The sequence below is a fragment of the Capsicum annuum genome, unplaced genomic scaffold, assembly GCF_002878395.1.
Source record: "Capsicum annuum cultivar UCD-10X-F1 unplaced genomic scaffold, UCD10Xv1.1 ctg3069, whole genome shotgun sequence".
Lineage (NCBI taxonomy): Eukaryota > Viridiplantae > Streptophyta > Magnoliopsida > Solanales > Solanaceae > Capsicum > Capsicum annuum.
Window position 1 is genome coordinate 155,530 of NW_025837268.1, and position 25,669 is coordinate 181,198.

General features: G+C 31.6%; 1 protein-coding gene across 4 annotated transcripts; it reads right to left on the reverse strand.

Moving 5' to 3' along the window:
• Positions 1 to 1,485: 1,485 nt before the first annotated feature.
• Positions 1,486 to 6,555, reverse strand: LOC107856032. Of its 4 annotated transcripts, none has more exons than XR_001670446.2 (4): positions 6,474 to 6,555; positions 4,083 to 4,320; positions 1,769 to 2,657; positions 1,486 to 1,596 (listed from the first exon to the last, which is right to left on the reverse strand). XR_001670446.2 is itself a non-coding variant. In XM_047402929.1 (3 exons), exon 2 carries the CDS (start codon positions 2,245 to 2,247, stop codon positions 1,795 to 1,797), a length of 453 nt encoding a protein of 150 aa, XP_047258885.1. In that variant the 5' UTR covers positions 2,248 to 2,657; positions 6,474 to 6,554; the 3' UTR covers positions 1,486 to 1,596; positions 1,769 to 1,794. The 4 variants fall into 4 exon arrangements, 1 of the variants encoding a protein (XP_047258885.1); XR_007049530.1 differs by having other exon boundaries at positions 1,769 to 2,673; XR_007049529.1 differs by having other exon boundaries at positions 4,083 to 4,269; positions 6,474 to 6,543.
• Between the last annotated feature and the right edge of the window lie 19,114 nt (positions 6,556 to 25,669).

Here is a 25,669-nt window from a genome sequence, read left to right on the forward strand (position 1 = left end):
GTATAAAAGTACGACACGAAGTGATTCACCGTGCTCAAACATGAGCCCAAAGCTCATTAGGGATGATTTATACATAATTAATTATGTAGATTCCCAAGAACAAAATGAAAAGTAAATTCATGTAAATAATCAAGACCTCACAAACAACAATACACTATATCCAAATTCATTTCTCGCCTTTGAATTAAAGATACAGTAATTTTAGTTGGATTTATCAGTCAAAGCAAAAGATAATAGTTCTATTCTAAAGTTCCATTATTGTTTTTGTTATCAATTTACCTATATCACGATGTAAATATATAAACGCTACATTTACCTTTGGCGTTGGTAACTAAGGGTAGCCGTTCGTTTTTCTGCTAGATATTTTCAAAGTTTGAATTCGATAATTTGGTAATCGATAATTGAAAGTAGACACCACATACCATACTTTTAAACTTCAATTTGATAATTCGATAATCGACAAATTAAACTTTGATTTGATATAGTAAACCCTATTTAATATTTTTTAAGAATATATTTTCAAGGTCCAAGGATTCTTTGGGATGAGAATACTATTGCCTATTGGGTCAATTAGACATATCGTGATACCGAAATGCTGAAATTTTACTCTCAAATACCGTACCAAATATCGAATAATCGAATACCAAATACCAAATTTTACGATTCGATTTTTGATATTTTATGCCCAGCCACATTGGCAACTATAAGCACCAAGTAAAACAAGGCAATGTGTAAAAGACTAGGAGCATTATGATGTTTATTTCAAAAATGCTCACTCAACAAATAGTTATTATCTTATAACGTCAGTCACCCTTCTTCTAATTACTATTAGTTGAATGACCATATGAGAAATTAACTCTAGCGTTATGCCACCAATCATAGAGCACAAAAGAAAGCATAAACTGTTGGCCAACATCTGCAAAAGTAGTTGGTCTCACTAGCTTTCCATCTAACACCCACAAAAGAACCTGGTGCAGCAAAAAGTATTCAAGTACTAAGAAAAAAGTTTTGACTGTATTTGTGTACTATTTGATCCTTTGTAGATGTCGATGACCGGTGTGGTCAAAAATTATGTACACCGTACTAAGTTGGAGGAAATCTTCACATCTACGTCTCTTCTTTCATTTCGTTTAAGCAACTTATCTTCAGCTCTGACCGTCAATTTGACTCCTCGAATTCCATCAACTGCGCAAGGAAATCAAATTGTTAAGAGAAATGAAGCTAAAAGAACTAGCATTAATCGCCATCTTGGCACATTTCTTTCCCAAGGATGATTCTGTGATCCATTATGCTCTTTCAAATCGTAGGTATGCATGCATTATCAGACGAAAGTTCCTGAATGGACGTCAAAATGTGTCTTAAGAACAATGTGTTTAGACTCCTCCTTTGAGGAAGACTTAACACGACTATGCAGCAAATGAGAGATCAAACTTGCAATACACCAGAGGAACTTATCGGAAAAGTAAAAGGAATATGAAAATCTTGCCTTTCCACAAACTGGACATGTTGCACTTCTCATCTGCCACTCGTATATACAACTGAGGTGATAATGATGAGAACATTTTGTAGATATCTTGGGATTCTCTGGTGTATACTCTGCAAAAAAAAAAAATAGAGTGTCATTTTGATTAATTAGGCAGATCAAGAGAATCATCCAAACTTGTAGCTAAAAATATTAGCTTAGAGCCTTATTGCAGCCTCTTTTGTCACTCTGCTACAGCTCAAATAGCTCTTTAACATCACAAAATTGTAAAATAATGTCAGCTACCTTCAAGGCATGTGGGACATACATCCTCATCTTCTGATGAGGAAACTTCCAGTCACCATTATTGATGAATAATACTCCTTAGGGGACTCGGGAAAACATTCTTTAGATCCTCCATCACAGTCTGATTTAAGCAGCTTGTCTTCTCTTAAAAGCTTTTCTGTTATTTCAGCATCAGCATCTGGTTTCGGCGCAACTTGTGAATTACTTGTTGTTTTGTCCGGTTGTCTTAACGCAACATCTTGTTGCATTTGTGGCTCTCGTGGAGCAGCATTATTTGGTAAACCTCTATCCTGAGACATGATTGTATTACGTAAAGTATCTATGGCAGACACAGCAGTCGAAGATGTCATCCCTTGATTATCGGAACCTGATTGAAGCAGCTTGTCTGCTTTTAGAAGCCTTTGTGTTATTTCAACAGCAGCATCTATATCTGTTCCAGGATCAACTTGTGGATGACTTGTTCCTTTGTCTTGTAGCATCTGTGGCTGTCTTGGCGCAGCACTATTTGGTAAACCTCCATCCTGAGGCTTGATTGTATTACATGAACTGTTGATGGAAACTACAGCAGTCAAAGATGACGGTTCTTGATTAACAAAGTCTGATTTAAGAAGCTTGTCTGCTTATAGAAGCCTTTGTGTTATTTGAACATCAGCATCTATATCTGGTTCGGGCTCAACCCGTAAATGACTTGTTCCTTTGTCCTGTCGTCTAAATGCAACATCTTCTTGAATTTGTGGCTGTCTTGGAGCAGCATGCTTGGTGAACCTCTATCCTGAGAACTGATTGTGTTACGTGAACTGTTTATGGAAGCTAGAGAAGTCGAAGATGACGAGACTTGATTAGCTGAAGTCCCAGCAGTTTGTTGTGCTGGATCAAATATCGCTCCACACTGATGACGAGTAATACTTAAAAGTAAATATCATGATAAGGAACAGTCAGCATTTTGTAAATAGCTAGCATCTTAATGAGGAAAAAAAGCCAAAGGGAAAAATGAATCATTGAAAAGAAGATGCTACGCTAGCAATCTAGTCATGATTTCTGTTACTACAATTATAATTAACACATTCCAGGTTAGCAACAATGATCAATAGAACCATCATGAAATTATCTAAATTCGAATACAACAGAGCTTCTCCATGTTTAGACTTGTTCAAGTTTGACGAGTGGTCACACTAGCGTCTCACGTTCTAACCAGGCAACTAGTTTCTCGGTATTCTACGAATTTGCTGTTTTATGAGCTTGTAAAACATGACACAGAAAGTTCCATCAAGTCATCATAGTACATATACATTACAATAGAATACAAGTAGAAAAAGGCGACTAATCTTGATTATTAGTTGCTTCGAAGCTACACCAATATCCATAACAGTATGTGGTGGACTGAACAAGGAAAGAAGATGCTGCAAATCCTTCACATCAGTATAATCCTAAATCTTTTAGTTTTGGAATTCTGAAGAGACATGTTTTCCTTGGAAGCATCTTCACCTGCTATGCTACTTAAATATTCATTATTGTTATCGTTAGTTGAGTTTGGTGGTCTAACAGCTTGATTAAGTCATCAGTTCGATGTGATTTTAAGAATCTAGCCATCATTTATTCATCGAAAACTGAAAAAGCAGAATTAGCTAGGCGGCAGGGGGGCATTTGATACAAACAATGTGATAACTACATCAATTTGAAGCGAATTCAAGAATCTAGCCATTCATTTATTCATTGAAAACCAATAAGGCAGACAAAAAATGTGATACCTACATCTGTCAACGCAATTTTAAGAATCTACAAATTCATTTTTTCATCGATAATTGATAAGGTGGAATTAGCTAGATAGCAGCGGGGATACGGTACAAACAATGTGACACCTACATCAGTTCGATGCGATTTCAAGAATCTGGCCATTCATCTACTCATCAAAAACTGATATAACGGAATTAGCTAGGTGGCAGGGCGGTTTTGATGCAAACAATGTGATAGCTACATCAGTTCGATGCGATTTCAAGAATTTAGCCATTCATTTATTCATCAAAAATTGATAAGCCGGAATTAACTATGTGCCAGGGGGAATTCGATAAAAACAACTGGAATTAGCTATGTGCCCAGGGGGATTCGATAAAAACAATGTGATAACTACATCAGTTCGATGGGATTTCAAGAATCTAGCCATTCATATATTGATCGAAAACTGATAGGCGGAATTGGCTAGGTGGCAGGGGGGATTCGATACAAACAATGAGAAACATTAAGTCGATGCACCAAACATTGTAAGAACAAATATACTAAATTTCATGTCGGAAAGAAAATCAGTTTAGAAAGGCACCTAGTTAATTATGTTCTGAGAGCAGCAACTAAAACACTTGCATAAGATATGATTTTGACCATTTGAGGCAGAATGCCCTCCATCATTTGAAACATTGAAACAGCAACAAACTGAACCCATGGCATTTCTTCAATTCGTTACATAAATCTTCAAACTTTCAGTAGAAATTCCATTTTAAATCTTCAACCTTTCAGTCGAAATTCCCTTTTTAGTCCAATAGCCAGATTTCCCTTTAAATCTATAAATATAAATAAGCAAATAGAAGTAAATACTAAACTCTAGACAAACATAAAGGGAAGTCTTGTGCACTAAAGATCTCGCTATGCGCAGGGTCAAGAGAATGGCTGGACCACAAGGGCCTATTGTAAAATGTAAACAAACATGTCACACCAAAAATTAATCATGACCACGTGGAAGGGGAACCAAGGGGGTATCTGAACCCCTTCGACAGAAAACTACACTAAAAAGATACAATCTTTTTACCTGAATACATAGAAAAACAGCTCCATTCAACAGATACCACAATCAATTACTGAAAAACTAAAATCACCATCAAAGCAAACTCACAGCCTCAGATACCACAATCAAGCATGTCACACCAAAAGTTAACCATGACCAAGGGTGGAGCCAGGGAGGTCCGAGGGGTTCATCCGAACCACCTTCGATGGGAAATTACACTATTTATACATGGTTATTAAAATTATTTTTTATGTACACATATTAGAAGTTGAACACATTATCGGCTTCTTTATGTTTTTACTTTTTCTTAATTTTTAACCCCCCGGTGAAAATCGTGACTCCACCACTCACTGAGTCAACAACAACAACAATATAACTAGTGTAACCCCACACATGGGATTTAGGGAGATTAGAATGTACGTCGACCTTACCTCCACCTTTACGCCGCAAACAAGCCACGTAGGCACTTTTTCCCAATCTATTGCTCTTAATACAAGATTAAAAACATAAAATATCCAATCTTTTCACCTTAAATAGGCAGAAAAACAGCTCCATTCAACAGATACCACAATCAATTACTGAAAAATTAAAATCATCATCATAACAAACTCAAAGACCTACTAAAACAGAACAAAGGTGGCAATTGGAAAAAAAATATATATCCGTATACAAAAAGCACACTAACCATAACATGCATACATACTCATTCATCACCAAAAAAAAAAAAAAGAAAAAACCAAATACATGAAACCATTAATACGAACCAAAAAAGAAAAAAAAAAAGTGTGTGTGGGATGGCAAACAAAAACATACCCAAGAAAGAATGGAAAAAAAAAGGTCCAAAAGAACTAGAAGAACAATGAGACTAACTTTAATGCAATAAGACTTATGAATCAAGAATCACTATATAAAAGGGCAGGGAACCACTATACAAAAGGCAGCATAAGGTGCACTAAAACTCCTGCTATACATGAGGCACAAGGAAGTTACAAACCACAAGAATCACCATACAAAGTAAAGGTACTAAAACTCCCGCTATGCACGGGTTACAAGGAAGGGCAGTAACTATAAGAATCACTATATAAAAGACCAGCCAAGTACACTAAAGTTCCTACTACGCACAGGGTTCGAGCAAATTCCCTACCACAATAATCATTATATAAGGCAAAGTCCGGTATACCAAAGCTACTGTACGCACGGGTCCCAAGGAAGGGTAGTAACTACTAGAATCACTATATAAAAGATCAATCAAGTATACTAAAGCTCTCATTATGCACGGGGTCCAATGAAAGTCCCTACCACAATAATCACTATATAAAGCAAAGTCGATTACCAAAGCTACTGCAATGCACGGGTCCAAGGAGGGGCAGTAACCACAAGAATCACTATATAAAAGATCAATCAAGTATACTAAAACTTCCACTATGCGCGGCATCCGATAAAAGGCCATACCACAATAATCACTACATAAACTGAAGCCGGTGTACTAAAGCTACTGCTTTGCATTTCTCCCAAGGAAGGATAGTAACTACAAGAATCACTATACAAAACACCAGTCAAGTATACTAAAGCTCGCGCTATGCGCAGGACCTACTACAATAATCACTAATTCAGTGGCGGAGCCACAGCCGACGAAGGGTGGTCAAATGAACACCCTTTGTCGGAAATTTTTTTCGAGTATATAGGTTAAATATAGATATTTATGATTATATACATGTTGTTGCATACCCTTGAGCTAGAGAAACATAGTCCAGTCAATTTCACACCAACAACCCGGGTTCAGTGCTTTATTTTCTTTTTTTTTTTTAAACAATTCTTTGCCCAAAGAAAAATATGAACACCTTAATAAAAAATTTGACTCCACCACTTATCACTATATACAAAATAATAATAATAATAATAATGAATAGAGAGAAATAAGAGTGACAATACCAGAAACTAAGCTTTGGGAGCAAAGGTTTTGTTTGTTGGGAGAAGAGGAGAATAGAGGGAAGAGAGTTTGACACAAAAAAGGTAAAGTTGGAATATAATGGAAATATATATATGTATCTTTGAAGTTTATAGGGTCTAACGCCGATTAATTAACTCAATAATAGAATAGAATTATTTATATAATTTTACAAAAAAAAATAATATTAAATTAAGATAGTATTAATTAAAACAATCCATTAAATTATGTGTGTGTTTGTTAATATGGATAAAGTGTATAGTAGTAAAATTGATCATTTACACATTCAAAAATAAAAGTGTTTTAAGAATTTGTTTGGATAGGATTAAAAAATTAACTTTTTAGCTTAAGTGATTAAATGATTAAAATAAGTATTTATAAATTAAGTAAATAAGTGTTTGAATAGAAATGTTGAAATTGAAAAAAAAAATTGTTGATGTGTTTGGTAAAAAATTAATGTTAAACGTTTTTTTTATTGTCAAAATGACTTAAATGTCCTTAAAACTGTTAACACCACAAATAAGGTGAATTGTTTATAGTTTTTTATTCTAATAATTCAAAAATAATGATGAATTCGCTGAAAATAAAGGAGAAAAAATAAGAAAACTTGGAGGAAAAAAATGAAAAGAAGCGGCAAAGATAAAAAGAAAGAAAAATCACATTTTTAAGGGTTACAAGTTCAGAGCATTGTTGGAATTGAAGGAATATATAGGAAATAAAAAGGTAAATATTTTGTTCAAACCTAAAAGAATTTTATTCTAAAAAGTAAAAAGTTGGGGTATCCAGCTTCTCACTTTTTAAAAAAAAAAAAATTTAATTTTTTAAGCACTTTTTAGTTTTTACCAAACACTTAAAAAAACGAAAAAATAAAATAAAATTTGATTTGACAAAATTTTAATCCTATTCAAATGGACTCTAACTAATATAGAAAAAAAAAGGAGTGTATTACTTTTTTTTTTTATTTTGTTCTATTTAAGGTACCAATTATTCTAAATCCTAATCTCATTTGATAAATCTTTTATTGAAAATTTGAAAGGTTTATTCGAGCTCATCTAAATAGATATTATGATTACATAAAGATTCTTATATAGTTACACTAGGTAATTTGGTCGAGCTATGCGCGATCATAAAAAGTTGTATCGAATTTATAAATAAATTTGTCATTATATCTTTAATATAAAAGATGTTTTAGTTTCTAAATTTAAATAGATCAAAGTTCAAAATTTGAATACAACTCTTGGTTCTGTATTTTATTACCTTACTAAATTCAAATGAACAATTACTTTGAAGGTCTTTTGAACAAATTGCATAAGAATATTTAATTTCCTTCAGTATTGCCGCGCGTAATATATCATTTGTGAAAAAATATAACATTATTTTTCACACAAAGTCATCTTAGCTCCTGTCATTTAATAATTATATTTCTATTTTGAATTATTCAAAAATTATGTCCACTTTTTCTTTACATAGTTTGTGACTCTCCAATTACTCATTGAAAAAGTAAAATTCAACTCTTTCATTGCACATACTTGATGTAGCCATTAAAGATAAAATTATCAGTTTTAAAAAAGATAAAAGTTATATATTTCTATTAAAAGGAAACTTATTATTTACACATTTAGCGGAATCGTTAGTGCACCAGATTGCCCTTTTATTATTTACACATCTCAAGTTATTTTACAGTATTCAATTATTTTTTAGACCAACATTTCATGTAAGAAAGAACAAAGCATTCACTTTACTTGCACTTTATGCTGAATTAATAAGTTGAAGAAATTAAATTTCAATTTTTACCTTAAAATCCTTTTCTAAATAAAAATTATAACCCAATCACAATTGAAAAATAGTAAAATTTATACTCAACAATTTTGATAAAATGTATCATAAGAATAATTAACTTTTAATTGAGGTAAGATATAACTTTTAAGTTAAACTCTGCAAATTCGTTTCTTGAAGCATATTATTTAGTTTTTGATTTTATTTTTCCCAACATATTTCATATATAGAAGCTAAATTTTGATAAAATTAACTAATTTAATGCGAATTTGCATTTTTCAATTGCCTCAGACCAAGACAAAAAATGCTAGTGCTAGACGTTTTGAGAAGCAACACCTTGACAAATAATATTTAGATGGTTAATTGAGATATCAAAAAAAATAAAAATAAAACCTCAAGCGGAATTTTAACTTGATTTTTTAAAAAAATAAATAAAAAGAAAACACAAAAAATGAATAGAACATGCTATCCAAAAAGAGAAAATCAAGCTTATTATGGGGAGGGAAAATATGAAATTGAGGGAAAGTAATCCTCCATTATTTTCACGTTTAAAGATATATTAATAACATATTAATTTACTTTAGGCCAGTAAATCTTGTTCATCTCTTTCTTTCTAATAATATATCGTTACCCATTAAACAAATTAACAAATCGTTGGCCATTATTACTTTTAATTTCTTCACAAGTACTTCTTCATCTCTTTCTTTCTAATAATATATCGTTACCCATTAAACAAATTAACAAATCGTTGGCCATTATTACTTTTAATTTCTTCACAAGTACTTCACTAAGAGATGTGACTGTAAAAACTTTTTAATCCAACACATTTTATTAGAATGAAAGGGAACCCAAAAGAAAGGATGGAGTGTGTCTATATATATATACTAGTCAAGTATACGTGTTTTGCATGTGTGTCACATTAATTAATAATAAAGTAGTGAAATAAAAATTAAAATAGTGTAAAATTATACTGCATAAACGTAATATCAAACAACTTACATATAAATCAATAACAAATTCTTTGACTATATGAATATTTTCATATCGCATATAAAAATGAGAGGTTTTTTATTGCTTAACGGAAAAATAGAACTGTTAAGGACCCAAATCGATAAGAAATATCTTATTGACTGGGTTATTAATAATTTAGCATGTTTTAGAAATCAAAAACTAATGAATCGAATTGGTAATGCATAAAATTGAACGATAAACCAACCGATAAGCACCCCTTAATTGTTATCATAGAAGTCTTTGTATTCATAATTCAAAATAGAAAAGAATGCAAGAAAAATTTGTTTGTAGTTCAAATAGAAAATAAAAAAAATAAAGACTTCAAAATCAAATAGAGCTCAAAGTTTTCTTTTCTTTTTAACTCAATATATACCCTATTATCTTAAAAAATCAAAAAATTCTTTTGAAAGGAGTAAACTTGTGGCAAGAAAAAAGAGAATCATCATTCTTATAATATAAACCTTAATTTCTAGGCAAGATAAACATTTCATTTTTTCAGCTACTTCATTCGGAAGCAACACTCTTGTCTTCTCTAATTTTTCGATCAGAAATTTTTATCGAAAGAGAAACACAAGAAATTATTGAAAAGGAATAAATCATTGTCAGTTGTTGATTGCCTATAATTCAAAAACAACCTTTAAATTTATCACTGATGATAATGAATTAAAGAATACGACTTCAATCATAATCAAGATAAGAAGAAAAGTATAGCCGAAGTGGCGGCTTTTCTGTGTTAAAGTTTGACAAAAATATTATTTAACTAAAATTACACAAATTCTTTTCATATATATAAGGTAAAATTCTAATTGATTTAGAAGTTCAAAAACTTTTTCTTAAAGAAAGAAATCATCCAAATATGATAAAATTTTATTTTTATTTCATATGTTATTTATCAGAAATAAAATAATATGAATTTCAAATATAAACTCACAATTTTTTGTCCTTTTTTACTTTTTTTTTTCAAGACGTGTATGTTTTGCCTTTTGATTTAACTTTGTATGTTTTCATTTATTTAAATAATAAAGTGACCTTCTTGGCTTTTTTTCTTTTTTTTTATAAAAAACTCATATGTATGATGCCTAAAAGTTAGCAAAAGTCCAACTTATATCGCAACATCAATTTTATCAACTTAAGAATCTTATATTTTTAGAATTAGTTCACATTTACCCTATATTTTTCTCTTGTAATATATTTTAAAACTTCTTAATATTTAAAATAATTTTTTTTACAGTATATTTTAGGACTCCTTAATTTTTAAAATCTCTAACCTTAAAAAAGTTTCATATATTATAAATAAAAAACACAAATACATTTTGTCTATGTGTGTGTGTGTTTGTACGTACTAATGAATAGATGACTTTAGACAATTATAAAAATAATATTGGATAATATATTTAAATAATAAGTATTTAAATATTTATAAATTTTGTGAATGAAATATTATCCTATAATGCCTACAAAATTTTAGATGTGACATAAATTGTTGAAAACACAATGTTAAGTTAACATTATGAAAAAAAAATTAATATATAAAAAGTTGTAAGAGTAATCAATTTTTTAATTAATGTAAGAATAAAAAAATAACTAAAATTAACTATATTTAAAAGGGATAATTATGAGTATCCATATTTACATGTATTTACTATTTATATTTTAAAATGTATTACTTATCAAAAATATACATTTACTTTCTGTAAATAATGAATATAAAAATTTAGTATATTTAAGTCCTAAATATTAGTGTCATAATTAAATATTTATTTTTAAATGCTAGGAATGTGTTTTACACGTACGTCTCGAATCAATCATAAAAGTGTATGTTTCTCTCTCTCTCTCTCTCTCTCTATATATATATATATATATATATATATATATATATATATATATAGATAATTATTAGAAAGTGCTAATTAACTTTAAAATAAATGAACTTTGGATGACTCTAATTTTGGCTTATATACAAAAGAAAAAATGAAAAATAGATAACAGGAGGTTTGGGAATCCTAATTTTAAACTATTATTTTGAATGAAAAACCACATTTTCAAGTTGTAAAACATCATCTATTAGAGAAAGATATTTAAATTGGTAATAGAAATTAAAATTACCTCTGGAAATATTGTTTGATCATTATTTTGTATGTGTGATAATCATTAGAGCCTGTACCAAAAAAGAAAAAAAGACAACAATTATTAATAAACATAATGATATGCTCAATCTCATGATTTATTCACAAATAAAATAATTGCATATAAGCGAAAATCTAAAAGAGAATTCATATAACGAAGAAGGTCAGAAAACCCTAAAAAATCCAAGGAGAAAATTTTAATTAATCATCAATTAAAATAAAAATAAAAATAAGAAGAATAAGAAGAAAACACAGAAATAGAAGAATTACACATATTTTTCTAATAAAAATTGATAATATAACTACTTAAATAGAATTATAGACATTCTCTTTTTATATAAGATAAAATTCTAATTGATTTAGAAATATTAAATATTATTATTTTTATCTAAATAAAATATAATTTTTTTTCAATGCCTAGATTTTTAAAAAAAATATATTTTAATCCCTAAAAATCTTTCCTTACAAATTTCCGTAACAATTAATGTTTTCTTGCGTTTTTTCTTAACCTTAAATTTTCATTCTTAATTTTTTTTACCCCTTTCCATGAATAGTTTACCCTAAATATTTATATAGTTTCCATGAATTTTTATTTCCATGAATAGTTTTTACCCTAAATATCTTTAACTTTTTTTTTTTTTCGTACCCCATGAATTTTGATTCGTTTTTCTTTTATCCTAAATATTTGAGTAATAATTTAATATTAATTATTGAAAAAAAAAGTGAAAAGACAATTTTGTTTATTGTGGGGTGTTTAAACAAAGGACAAAAAGTTTAAATCATTTTTCTAAGGATTTTCACACTTTTAATATATTATATATTATATATATAGATATGTATGTGTGTATTAAAATTTTCAATTAAAAGTAAAACAAATTAAGCAAGTTATATGACAAAGATTCACTTTCGATTCATAGCACAAAATATATATAAGAACAAAAAACATGTAATTAAATACCTTTTTCTCAATGAAATCTTGTCTAGATTGATCAATTCAGTGTTTTAGTTAGATTTTATCGCTTACCATATTCTACAAACAATAAATTCTGAAACAAAAAAACAAAATGTTATTCTAAAACTTCAATAAAAAACATAACAAACTAAGCACATTACAATACCTTTTCGCCAATAGGATCATATCGAGATTGATCAACTTGTTATTTTTGTTAGCTCTTATCACATATCATATTCTTCAAATAACTAACTCGGAAACAAAACAAAAAAAGGAATATGTCACTCTAAAAAAATTAGTTAAAAATAAAACAAATTAAGAAACTTACAATATAAAAAAGATTCACTTTCAAGCTATATATAGTGAAAAATATGGGGTATGAAAAGGCTAAAAATTAATATAACTAATTAAAATTAATGCATATTATATCCATTTGGGCAACGTTTGATCACAACCGTAAAGAAAAATATGTGAAAAGTCACACTGATTAGCATTTATTTTGAGTTGATAATGCAATGAGATCAACTTGACTATTCATCTATGGGTTCTAATGCATTTATTTTGAGATTAAGTCATTTAGTTAATATATTATGCATAAAAACTTGAATAAAAATCTCAAAAAAATGAGATTAAAGATAATTAACAATGGAGGTTATAGAGAGGTGCCACATCACCTACTTTATGTTTCTCCTTTATTATTATATATTGATTGATTTCATTTTGGATAAGAATACATGTAATTGGACCTATTTTGTAACTTGCTTATTTAATACTTTCTCTAATGCATACTGAGTGATTTTCTAAATCTTTTTACATTATTCAAAATAAGTAAATTGTTTAAATTTCAATAAAATCGTTGGAACTTTTTTCCATTTTCCCCCTATTTTTCATTTTTAGTTGATAAATTACACTATTTACAGTCAACTATCCCTACTTTTAAAGAATAATTTGAAAATAATCATTTCATTTGACTAGGGTATTTATTTGAAGATTAATTTAATGATATATATACTTTATTTGTCAAAATTCGTCTACATTTTTCAATGAGTTTAGACGACAGGAAATAGGCCTAAACTCTAAGTAAATTAAACTCCATTATACTATTTTTTTTTTGACTGTATATAATTACTTTATTTAAGCTCATCTTAATTTAATATTATAGATTATACATATATATAATTATCACGCATGCATGTTTGGCTAATAATGTAGTGCTAATTGCTAAATTAATAAATTTATTTAGATGAAATCATTTAAATAAACATATGTTTAGCTGATGTAATAGGCCAATCTTATTTTTAGTGACATTTTATATGATAAGAAAGACAAGTTGGATGAATTAATTAAAAAAAGAAATAGATGAAAGGATAGAAAAAAGCTTATTATATAGTTGGTACATGGAATTAATGGTGAAGAATCTTCCTTTATTTTAGTGGGGGAAGCCACTTACATACAATTTTTATAAAAGAAAGATGTTGACTTTAGTGATTTTGTGATGTGGTTCAAATTGACATTTCCCATTTTTCAAATGAAAAAAAGGCATAATGGAACTTATTTTTAATAGATATTTTGAGTTTGAGTTCTAGGAAGTATATTATATTTTTATTTTTAGCCTTTCGATTGAAGAGTGTTTCTTTATCGTATTTATGATGGAGAAAAATATTTTTGAGGTAACTTTATCATAGTTTTTTTCTTGTGTCTATTAAGACACTTCGATCTATTTTCATGCTATTTTATTAAAAATATTATTTTCTTTTACTTCGAATAGAGATATCACTAGTACTATTAGCCTGTCGATGGAGGGGGATTTCATATCGTATTTTTGATAAGAGAAAAATATTTTTGAGGTAACTTTATCATACATTTCTTCTAGTGTCTACTAAGACACTTCGGTCTATTTTCCTACTATTTATTTAAAAAATTATTTTTTTATTCGAATGTCACTAGTACTATTAGCCTATCGATGGAGGGGAATTTCATATCGGATTTATGATAAGAGAAAAATATTTTTGGGATAAGTTTTTCATACATTTCTATCCGATCGTGCTAATGTTGAAATTAACTTTATCTATATATTATTTGCATATCTTCAAGAATGAAATATTACATATGATCTAGGTTTTTTTCTTGGTAGATTATAAATGACTATTATCATTATAAATCAAGAATCTTGATTAATTAATAGATAAAGCACTAATAATTATAAGGAGTATTTAATTTGAGGGAAGTCTTCAATTTCATGATTTAACTTTGGTTGTGATTTGATGTGCATCTTCATATTTCTTCATTTTATGAAACTTAATTTTTGTTAAAGTAGAGACATATATAAAGACAAGAGTGACAAATTTTCATATAAAGCTGCACAAATTCTTCATATATTACAAGCAAATAGAATATCTAAATTTAATCATCATCACAATATTGAAATTAATCACTTCTGTCACACCTCTTTTTTAACTCCGAAAAGATTTCAATTTTAAGTTTGAAAGGATTTTTATTATTAAAGTGACAAAATGAAGATAATTTGTTTCGAAAAGAACCTTTAACATTCAAAACTCAGAGTCCCCATTTGGCATAATCTGGTGTGCCAAGTCACCATTGGAAAATCCTTTTCAAAACCATTTGACTCTTTAAACTGGTTTGCGAACACAGATTCTGGCAAAGGAATTTGTTGACCGAGGGAAAAATGTTAGGCACCCCTCGATCCCGTGGTTCGACCACGGTCGCTTAGTGGAGCGTATCAGCTAATTTTGACACTACAAATGTACAAACCACACAAAACAGGTAAAACAATCAAACAAACAAACAAAACAAAAAAAGAATCAAAAGTACAGTGTCCAGTCCAATTTATACAGTCCAAAATAGAAAAATGCAAAAAATAAATCCTATCTAACCTACACTAATACTAACTACGCTCCCGTGCTTTACCCGACGCCTCAGGCCTTCCTCACGAACGTCTTCTGCCAACATAGTACGTCGAGGCATTCCCCGGTGAATAAATACATTATCTCTCGGGGCATTCCCCGGCTAAATAAATACATTTGAATTAAACACGCTAAACTAGAAACCAAATATTCACATGCACATTAAACATTCAAAACATTTAATAAACACATCACTCCTAAGTTTTGCCTACCCAAACCGACATTTGCCTATCCATTTCAACATATCATAATTCTATCACATTCCAACAATATTTATGCTCATTACGCATTAAACAAAACAACAATAAATCAAAGTTAATCTAATCAACTTTTTATCAATTTCTCAATTCCATCCCCAAACAACCAATTTCAATTCTCAAACGAGATACCATTTCACCAAACCATAATCAAGCAAACCAACCACGAGTCAAAATAAACACGCATTCATCACCAACAAGGACTAAATAACACGCAATATTCAATACAGCACCAAATATAATAAACAATGAAATAAAAAGAGAAAGAGAGTAGAAATGGACCTCAATTTGAAGCTTTCAAACTCAATGTTATTCGAATAAAGAGAGTCCGCACCCGAAAACCTCTAGCTGAACCTTAATACCAACAATCCAACTCGACAATGAGAAATAATGACCCGTTCACTATCACTTTTTACCGACACTGTTCAGCCGTTACTGTTCACGTCGTTACTATTTACTACGTTACTGTTCACGCTATTACTGTTCACCGGCACTGTTTACGCCGGATTACCATTGTCCAAACCCTTTTTCTCTCTCGATTTTTTTTCTTTCGCACGATTCTCTCTTTCTCTCCCTCATTTTTTTTGTTCTTGTGAAGAAGATGATTTTGTGATTGTTGTTATTGTGGAGAAGATGATGATAAAAGAATGAGCCTCCCCCTTTTCCCTTTTTAGAATTTTCCTTTTATATTTTTTATTTGTTTTTTTCTTTATTTATTATCCTATGTGGAAGCATATAATTGGTGCTTGTGGGAATAAGTGTGTGGCATGTGGAAAAATTAGTGTGGCATGTGGAAAGATGAGGGTGGCGTGTGGAAAAATGAGTAGGGCGTGTGCCTTTTGCATGTATCCAATGAAAAATGGAAAGTAAGGTGTTAAGGTGGCATAGTGAGGTGGCAAAGATGTTATGTATTTAATTATTTTCAGTTCTTTTTTTGGGGGGAGAAATTATCAATTAAACAAAAGTATGGTGAGGTGAATAAAATAAAAAGAAAAATAAAAAAATTAAATTAAAAAAATAAAATAAAATAAAAATGATTAAAATATTTTCGGGAAAGGACAAAATTACGTGTCTACATCATGCCCCTTTGGATGTAAACACATGGTGTTTTCATACAAAATAATAGACAACGAGACAGAATTTTGTCCTGACCTTTATTCAAAAGTACGGAGCACGAGGAAGGAAGGAAACCAGGTCATGACTTAGGACATCCTACCTACCCAAGTTATGAGGGAATCGAGTGACAGCTATCTCAAAGGATTGGAAGGAGATGGACTATGCCGAGTTGGAGAGTCGAGTGAGGTTCCATCGAGGTTCCGGTCCGCGGCTCTGTTATTATAGCAAAAATGAAAATTACCAGTTAAAAACGTAAATGAAATTACAAAATCCTATCTACGCAGCTTCTGTTGGACTCTTGACTTGAGTTTCATCACCCTATTCTCCAGGCGGGCTCCTGATTTGAAATTTCTTCAATTTGTCATTTGGTTTTCAATTTCATCACCCTGTTCTGCAGGCGTGCTCCTGACTTGCTATTTTCGATCTGTTGACTTTCATTTTCTTTAATTTGTTACTTGACTTTCAACTTTTTCACCTTGTTGCTTGACTTTCAATTTCTTCACCTTGCTGCTTGACTTTCCATTTTTTCGCCCTGTGCTTCGGGCGGACTCCTGAAATCACATCAAAACTAGAAAGAAAATTATCCAAACAAAATTATTGTAAAAACAAAATCGTTTGACAAAAAACTAAAGTTCCAAAACAGATATTAATTTTTTTTTGGCCCAGTTCACTACTAGAAAATAGTAAATTTTCGACGGCCAGTTTAGTCGAAAAGTGGTCAAAAAATAAGATAGTTTCGACTACTTTCCAACTACTTTATGGTAGTCGGAATATAGCTTGTCGGAAAATATTTTTCGACTGAAGTAGTCAGAAATTTCCTACTACAATAGTCAGAAATGTAGTCAGATATTTTGTAAATATTTATTTAATAATTTTAATTATTTCGACCACTGTAGTCGAAAAATTAATAAATAAATATTTAATAATTATAATTATTTCTATTACTGTGGTCAGAAATTTAATAAATAATTATTTAATAATTTAATTATTCTGACTACTGTAGTCGAAAAATTAATAAATAAATATTTAATAATTATAATTATTCCGACTACTATGGTCATAAATTTAATAAATAATTAATTAATAATTTAATTATTTCGACTACTGTAGTCGGAAAATTAATAAATAAATATTTAATAATTATAATTATTCCGACTACTGTAGTCAAAAATTTAATAAATAATTATTTAATAATTTAATTATTCCAACTACTGTAGTCAAAAATTTAATAAATAAATATTTAATAATTTTAATTATTCCGACCTCTGTAGTTAGAAAATTATTAAATAACTATTTAATAATAATAATTATTATTATTTAATAAATAATTAAATAATTATTATATTGCATTAGCTTATACTGCTTTCAGATCATAAACAACATAACTAATGTATGTTTCATAATTGGATCAAACATGACAAAAGTTTATAAATACAACCACTTTAAACCATTCAAAACAAATACCAAATCAATTAGTTTAAACATCTAAATGTCACAACAAAAAACAAGAACAATATCTACAATCTAATTATCATCAGATTCATTATCTTCCTCGTCCTGAAATACTTGTGGTAGTGCTTCTTAACCAAGTCCTCTAATTTATCAAATTTAGCAAACTTAGCATCGTTAGCTGCACATTTCTGCGTCAATTCCACAATTTGATTTTTCATCGCTTCCATTTCTTCCATAGTTTGTAAAGTAGAATAGGAACTGGGAAACAACGAAGGACTACTCGAGGATTGGAGAACCCCTGTCCCATAGGTTCTACCTTTCTTTTGACCACCTACCACATTTGTCCATATATTATTCAGCTCTTCAGGTGATGGTTGGACCACGGTACTTAATCCTCTAAAGTAGGTTGGGTTTGACACTACTCTTCTATGCTTTTTTGAAATTCTTCCTAAAAGAAAAATTATTTGTCAGTATGTAAACAAGAAAAGTTGAGTAATAATAAAACAATGTATGTAAAAGTTATTATCTTATATATGCATTCTTAGCACGCGGTTCGACCCAATCTCCTCTTGTACCGTCCTTGTTTTTCTTCCTATGCGTATCTTCGTAGACATCAATAAAAGGGCGCTCTTTTCCCCCATTTTCATATTCCTGCAAAATTTTAGAAAAAGAGATAATGCAAGTACGAAGACAAGTTCAGGCAGCATAGACCAAAACATCTTAAGACTAATAATAGATCATGGAGTCCATGATTCGAAAATACTAAAATCCAACAGAAGTAGTAGTTTAGGTGGATTCGTTTCAAGTGTTTAAGATATAAATAGATAGTTTGGAAAGGGTCAACAGCTAGATAGGGAGCCAATGCCCCAAAGTTGCTAATACATTCAACAAAAATGTGCCAAAGATACTATACACTATATAAGAAGCTACAAGTTAAATTGGAACTCCTGCATCAATTTTTAAGACTTTATACACTATATAAGAAGCTATAAGTTAGAAACTCTAATTCTTTTCCAATAGGAGGTGGCATTCACTGGAGTTTCCAACCAGTACTTTCTTTATAAAGTATTACTATCATTTATACAATCTACTTCCAATGAAGACTTATCACCACTTACCTAGAACTTAAACATATGAAATTTGCTAGTTAGATAAGTTAAAAAGTAAATATTCATAAGAAGAAGCTCTGAAAGAAGTGTTTCATCTGAATATTTTACGATCAACATGTTGGTCTGAATAACAATTCATGTGTCACTTATATTGTTTCTAGCCTGCAGAAAAATATCCCAACATATTTTCCAAAGAATCCTTTTCTGGGAGGTAATTACATTCTTCATGTTCTGTATGTTTAACTACTCTCAACTTTCTATATTGAGAAGATTTTGGTCTGGTTCTATCTGTCTTTTCCTTGGTTTTTTTCTATTATGTAAGAAGTTTATTTGTTTGTATTACCTTGTAGATTCCCATATTTTTTACCTTGTCTAATGATATCAGTCTTTGCATTAGCTGGAACAGTAATGTCCTTTTGGCTTCCGGTATGGCCTCTATTCTTATATATACTTATCTTGTCATTTTAAGTGCTATCTAGGCTTTCCTCCATAATTAGTTTTCTCATTCACATTTCAGTCGCTTAACTCGTGATAATATTACATAGCTACGAACATAGTGCATAATTCTTGAAAATGATTTGTTCTAATCCATAGCATGAACAAGTGAATTTGACATAGTTAATCCATTGTAAAACATATGACCATATTTTATTGGCTAAAACAGTTTCAGCAGTTTAGCTAAAACAGTTTCAACAGCTAAAACAGGAGTATGTGTAAATAATGTGACACAAGTTTTCACTACTATAATTTTGATGTACTAGACAGTTTAAACGGATTTAGTTATTTTCGTTTTTTCAGAAAGGTGATGGATAGTTTTAATGATCATTGTCCAGCCGCAAATATCTACTTTTGGATCTCCTTCTTTCCAGCAATTGTAAGTCCTTGTTATGTTCTTTTTTTTTTCTCTTTCCTTCCGAAGAATAACTTGCTCTCATGTTTCTGAATTTTTCAATAATGGTTATTGGAAGTTAATCCTATTGGTTGGTACCAAGCTTCATCGCGTGGTGGTCAAGCTGGCAGTTGAAATCATGGACAATAATTCATTGGAAGGGTTTCATCAGTTTAACCTCTGAGACGAGCTATTCTGATTTGGGAACCTAGGTTTCTGCTGCGGATAATACAATTTATATCATTCCAGGTATGAACAATAACATAAACTTTATCTCCTACTTCATAGGTTAACAAAAAGTATATTACAATTAGTTTTATCTCAATGATATAGTGTTTTCGAATATGCCTTACCGATTGCTCTTCTTGGTTAATCATATGCCTTACCGATTGCTCTTCTTAGTTAGTTTCTCTTTATCTCTTTTTTTTAAGAAGATTTCTATAATCAGACCATTCAAAAGCTAGCTCTCAGAAACATTAAAACAAACAGCTTAAAGTTGATACATGAACATAACCTATCTAAATTGTTTTCCCTAGCACAAAAGTCAATTAATTTCTCTCAAAATCACAACTGATGGAAGTCCACAAAACACTCCTGATTAAAACCAAAACCAAACCACCACCACCACCACCAACAAACCCAGTGTATTCCCACCAAGTGGTAATACAAGATAAACAAGATTAAGTTCACAACAAAAGAAACAAGCAACAACAAGAGCAATAAGATGTCACAATGCTAGTGAATCGAAATAGGCCGCAAACGGCTTCACTAGACTTCAAATATGAATAACAACAAGAGCAACAAGATGTCAACAATGCTAGTGAATAAAAATAGGCCACACACGGCTTCACTAGACTTCAAGATGAACAACAAGAAGAAGATAACAACACTAGTGAATCGAAAGAGCCCCACACGGCTTCACTATGTCACGGTATAGAACAGTGAACTAAACCGAACAAATCAGAAATTTAAGCTATTATTACCAGTTTTTGTCGGTGTGTAGCAAAAATCATCTAACCTCTTGTGTGCAACGAGTCACCCGTTTAAGACGCTCTATTTGCCTTTGTCCGTTCCCTCCTTGCCCTATATTCAAGAGTATCCCATTTTTTCAAGAACTGATCCCACACATTAGCATTCACCATCCAGGTTTTTCTAAGTGCCTCAAGGCCTCATACAAGTGTTCTTTGATACATTGAGCTACTTTCAACTTGAAAATGCATTGTATTTCATTATCATGACAATAATTCCATGCACACTTTGTCTGCAAAATAGTTTAATATAAAGTCATGAAATGAGTTGACAGATATAAAGGTAAATTCATCATTGATAGCATACTGAAATGGTAAATTCTTCAATTTTGATTATACCACAAACTGATTCCACATAAGCACTCTGATGTCGAGTTGAATCTCGTTCCAACTACCCCACGGTTCCGTGTAAAATGGTTTAATTGCTTCTATAACCATATGTCCACCGGCATAAGCGGGAATGAACCTGTAATAAAATTACATTAAATTATGTTAGCTTTCGAAGATTTTAAAAATTATGAAAAAACATAAGATTTACTTACCCATTCTCATCAGGGGCGATAATTAGCCTCCCGTTGCCGTTATATTCTACTACCTCTTTAAATTTAGGAATCTGGGAAGCAGCTGATGTAGCATTAGAATCTGAAGCACTATCAATGGAGAGCGACGTTGATGTGTTAGGACCTCCAATTCTCAATTCAGAAAGGCTAGGTGTGGATGATGTTGAAGGTACAGATGAAGAGCTACTATGCAGACTATTATAGGGAGAAGTGGGCTGAAATTGGTGGGGTGGTGGGGGCATAAAAAATGCATTTGGTAGTGAAATAGTTGCCCTTGGAGAAGGAATAATATTTGTAGTAGTTGGTTGAAGAGTTGTGGTAACAGGTGGCAGTGGTGGTGGTGTATATTGACCTTCGAAAAGATTATCAAGTCCTTTCTTACCTTTCTTACGCCGTCCATTACCATGACCTTTTGATGCCATTGGCTTTCTTTATTAACCACCTGGAAAAAAACTATACAAAAAGGAGTTAGTCTGTGTTATGCTGCCTATATATGTTTCTTAGATGAAAGAAAAATTAAATTTTGCATTCCCTATAGTACTAAGTGAAAGAAAGTCGCATCTACCAGATGCATTGCTAAAAAGTAATCTCTGCGCATGTGATTGTAGTAACCAAAACATCACTTGTTTCCCATATTCTATATCCCTCCAAACTTTAATTTGGAAAAATAAATACATAAACAATTACACCTTATTCACTATTACTACAAAAGGAAAAAATCTCTAAAAGAAGGTTAGAAAACTACAAATCCATAGTATTATTATACTAGATAGAAATCCACAATATTATTATTACTAGTATTATACAAACAAGTAATGGAGTGAAATTATTTTGTTCAATGTAAAACTTGTTTTCAAACCAAGACCTCACAAGAGAAGTAAATGTATAATCTGAATGACTAATCAACAATCATAAAACTAACTGCTTAGATCAAGCATGGGATGTTGAACACTATTGAAATGTCACCATAATACTACTAATATTAGACCTTGTTACAACAACTAATAATAAAAAGCAACAGCTAAAATACAATTCAAGACCTTGTTACAACACATTACTACTAATAATAACAACTTAATCCTCGTCGCTTGTTTCATAGTCATTCATCAATTCTTCGTCATCACTTGTTTCATATTCATTCACCGATTCTTCCTCATCACTTGTTTTATTTTCATCAAGTAACTCTTCCTCGCTTATTTCATTTTCATCAAGTGGATCTTCCTCATCATTTGCCTCGGATGTTCCTTCTCCATAATCATGAACATTCAATCTAAGTTCAGAAGGATTAAATTCTTCATACAAGCGTTCGTTATGCTGCAACTCATCTGCTAATTCATCATCCACCCTTTCTTTAACACTTGAAATGTCATTCTGATACGCTACATCCAATTTATCCTCTACTACAACTCTACCTATGGGCTTTATTTTTGTAACTACCCGCCATGCAGATTTATTCTTACACAAAGGATAAGGAGCATGATACACTTGTTTAATATTTTGTGCAATGACAAATGGATCATAGAGTCCATACTCCCTTGTAAGCTTAATTTCAACTATTTTGTACTGAGGGTGCACCTTTGTACCTAACTTAGGAGTAGCATCATACCACTTACATTGAAAGAGAACCAGTTTTTTCTTTGGCCAACCAACATGATAATCGAGTTCTAAAATCTCGTGAAGCACACCATAATAATCAACACCACCATAACCTTTCACCCAAACCCCACTATTGTTGGTTTTCTTTGCCTTAGAGAACTCTTGATCCGGAACAAACAAGGGAACACAAAATCACACCCCAAAACAGTCCACAAATCACAACAAATCGTGGACTAAATTGGGACCTCTCTCGGATTCACTATCTAGAACAAGAAAGAAGAGGATACAAGGTGTTAATACACCAAAACAGCCAGCCAAAAACAAGTTTAGCAACACAAGATGAAGCTCCATAATATTAGAATAGCAATAAGAACAAACGGGTTACATTAACAACACAAGAAGCTGAAACTAAAACAAGATACAAGATAGGTAGTTAGACAAGTGTTGATGTAGTCTTAACAATACAAGAGCATATTCCACTCTTGGACCTTTAAAACTTCACACAACAAATACCTAAATCTTACAATTGACACAAGAGAGGCGTCCACCACCCAAGCACCAACGTATCAAGCAAAATACAACACACAAGAGAATCCACTCTTATGTTATGCCCTAGTTTCAGTTGGACTCTCTCTCACTCTAAGAGAAGTATTCTTTAATAATAATGATCAACTAAAGAAATAAACCCTAAAATGTTCTATTTATACTACATTACAATAATAGACAAAATGACAAAAGGGCCCTTTAGTGACTAGTCTTCAAAAATACTCAAAAGTGTCATGATCTTATGATACTTGTATCATCCTCTCCATCTTGAGAGGAATTTGCCCACAAATTCATAACCTCACCTCTTTTACAAAGGCACTTCACAATTTCCTTCACACGGCCACACATCCTTTACATCTTCCTCGCCTTGCATTTTAACCTCTTTTTGCTCTCTATCTTGAGGCTTGCCATCAACCTCAGCCAATTTAATTACTACTTCTTCCCCAAGATAGTACAATTTTCCCTCACTTAGGATCATGTTACTCCAGTTTGGGCACTTACTAGCCTTGTGCCCCCACCCTTGGCATTTAAAACATTGAAATCCCTTGGGATTGGAAGTAGAATTCAATTTAACTTCATACCTTGAAGGATGTTTTTAGAAAACCTTGGTGGCCTCGGGTTGGGTAGCCATGAATGAGTTATATTTAAGCTACCTCTCAATCTCTAAAGCTGCATGGAAGATTCCATCTATGGTGTCGAATTTGTGAAGCGTCATGTGAGTGGAGATGTCATTGTTTAACCCAACCTTGAAGCACACAATGTCATGACTTACTTGCTCACCTCGGTGGTCAAGTTTCAACATCAATTGTTGAAATTCATCGTAGTAAGCCATGACACTCTTGTTCCCTTGCATCAAATTGTACAATTTAGCAAGGAGATCATGCCTATAAGTCTCGGGCAAGTACCTTCGTCGCATAAGGTTCTTCAATCAAAACCAAGGATGAGGTTGTCCCCCAATTTTCTCATTTCCAAACCGTTTAACATTCTCCCACCATGTGTTAGCATACCCTTCGAAGTGAGCTATAGCATAACAACTTTATTTTTCTTCGATGAGATCATTAAGTTAGAAGATCTTGTCACAAGATGACTCCCATGCAAGGTAGGCTTCGGGATCACTCTCACCTTTGAAAATGGGAAGGCTCACTTTGATGGAATTGAGACCTACATCTCGGTTTGGGTGGCCATCTCTCACCTCTCGGTCTAACTCTCCATATCTACGGCTCATTCTTTCTTCCCTCAAGTAAACATCATCATATGGACCATAACCATCATGTTGTCCTCTCGTACCATAGCCCTCAACATGGATGGGTCTATTTGGGTTAAGTGGAGCTTGTAGTGGCGGGATTGGATTTGGATAGTGAGGTCTTTGGTCAAGTGGAGTTTGGATGTAAGGGTTCGGGTTTGGTGATGGTATTTGGGTTCCAATCCCTTCTTGTTGGACTTAGTGGAGTGGAGGATGGCTTGGTCTATCTTGTTCTCGGCTTCGAGAGTAAAGATTGGTTTGATTTATGGCAATTGGTGTATATTGCATTTGGTGCAAGATCTCGGGAGTATTAGTTGGGGAAATATTTTGAGGGGTAGAAGGTCAACTCCTTTGACTTTCCACACGTTCTAATCTCCCACTCATTGATGCCACATCCGTATCTAATTTCTCAAGACCCACATTCAACCTAGCCACATCTCGGGGCATAGTTTCAAGGTGAGCCAAAATGAGATTGATGGCATTATTATCCATTGTTTGAGCATTTGAAGCCTCGGGTTCCATTGTGGTGGTATCGAAAAAAACCCTTCAAGTTACGGTCCAATCAAGATACCAAATCAGTCCGCAACGTCACACA

Bases quoted from the DNA above. Each gene is read 5' to 3' on its own strand.
- LOC107856032 (XM_047402929.1), bottom strand. From the start codon at position 2,247: ATGCTACAAGACAAAGGAACAAGTCATCCACAAGTTGATCCTGGAACA.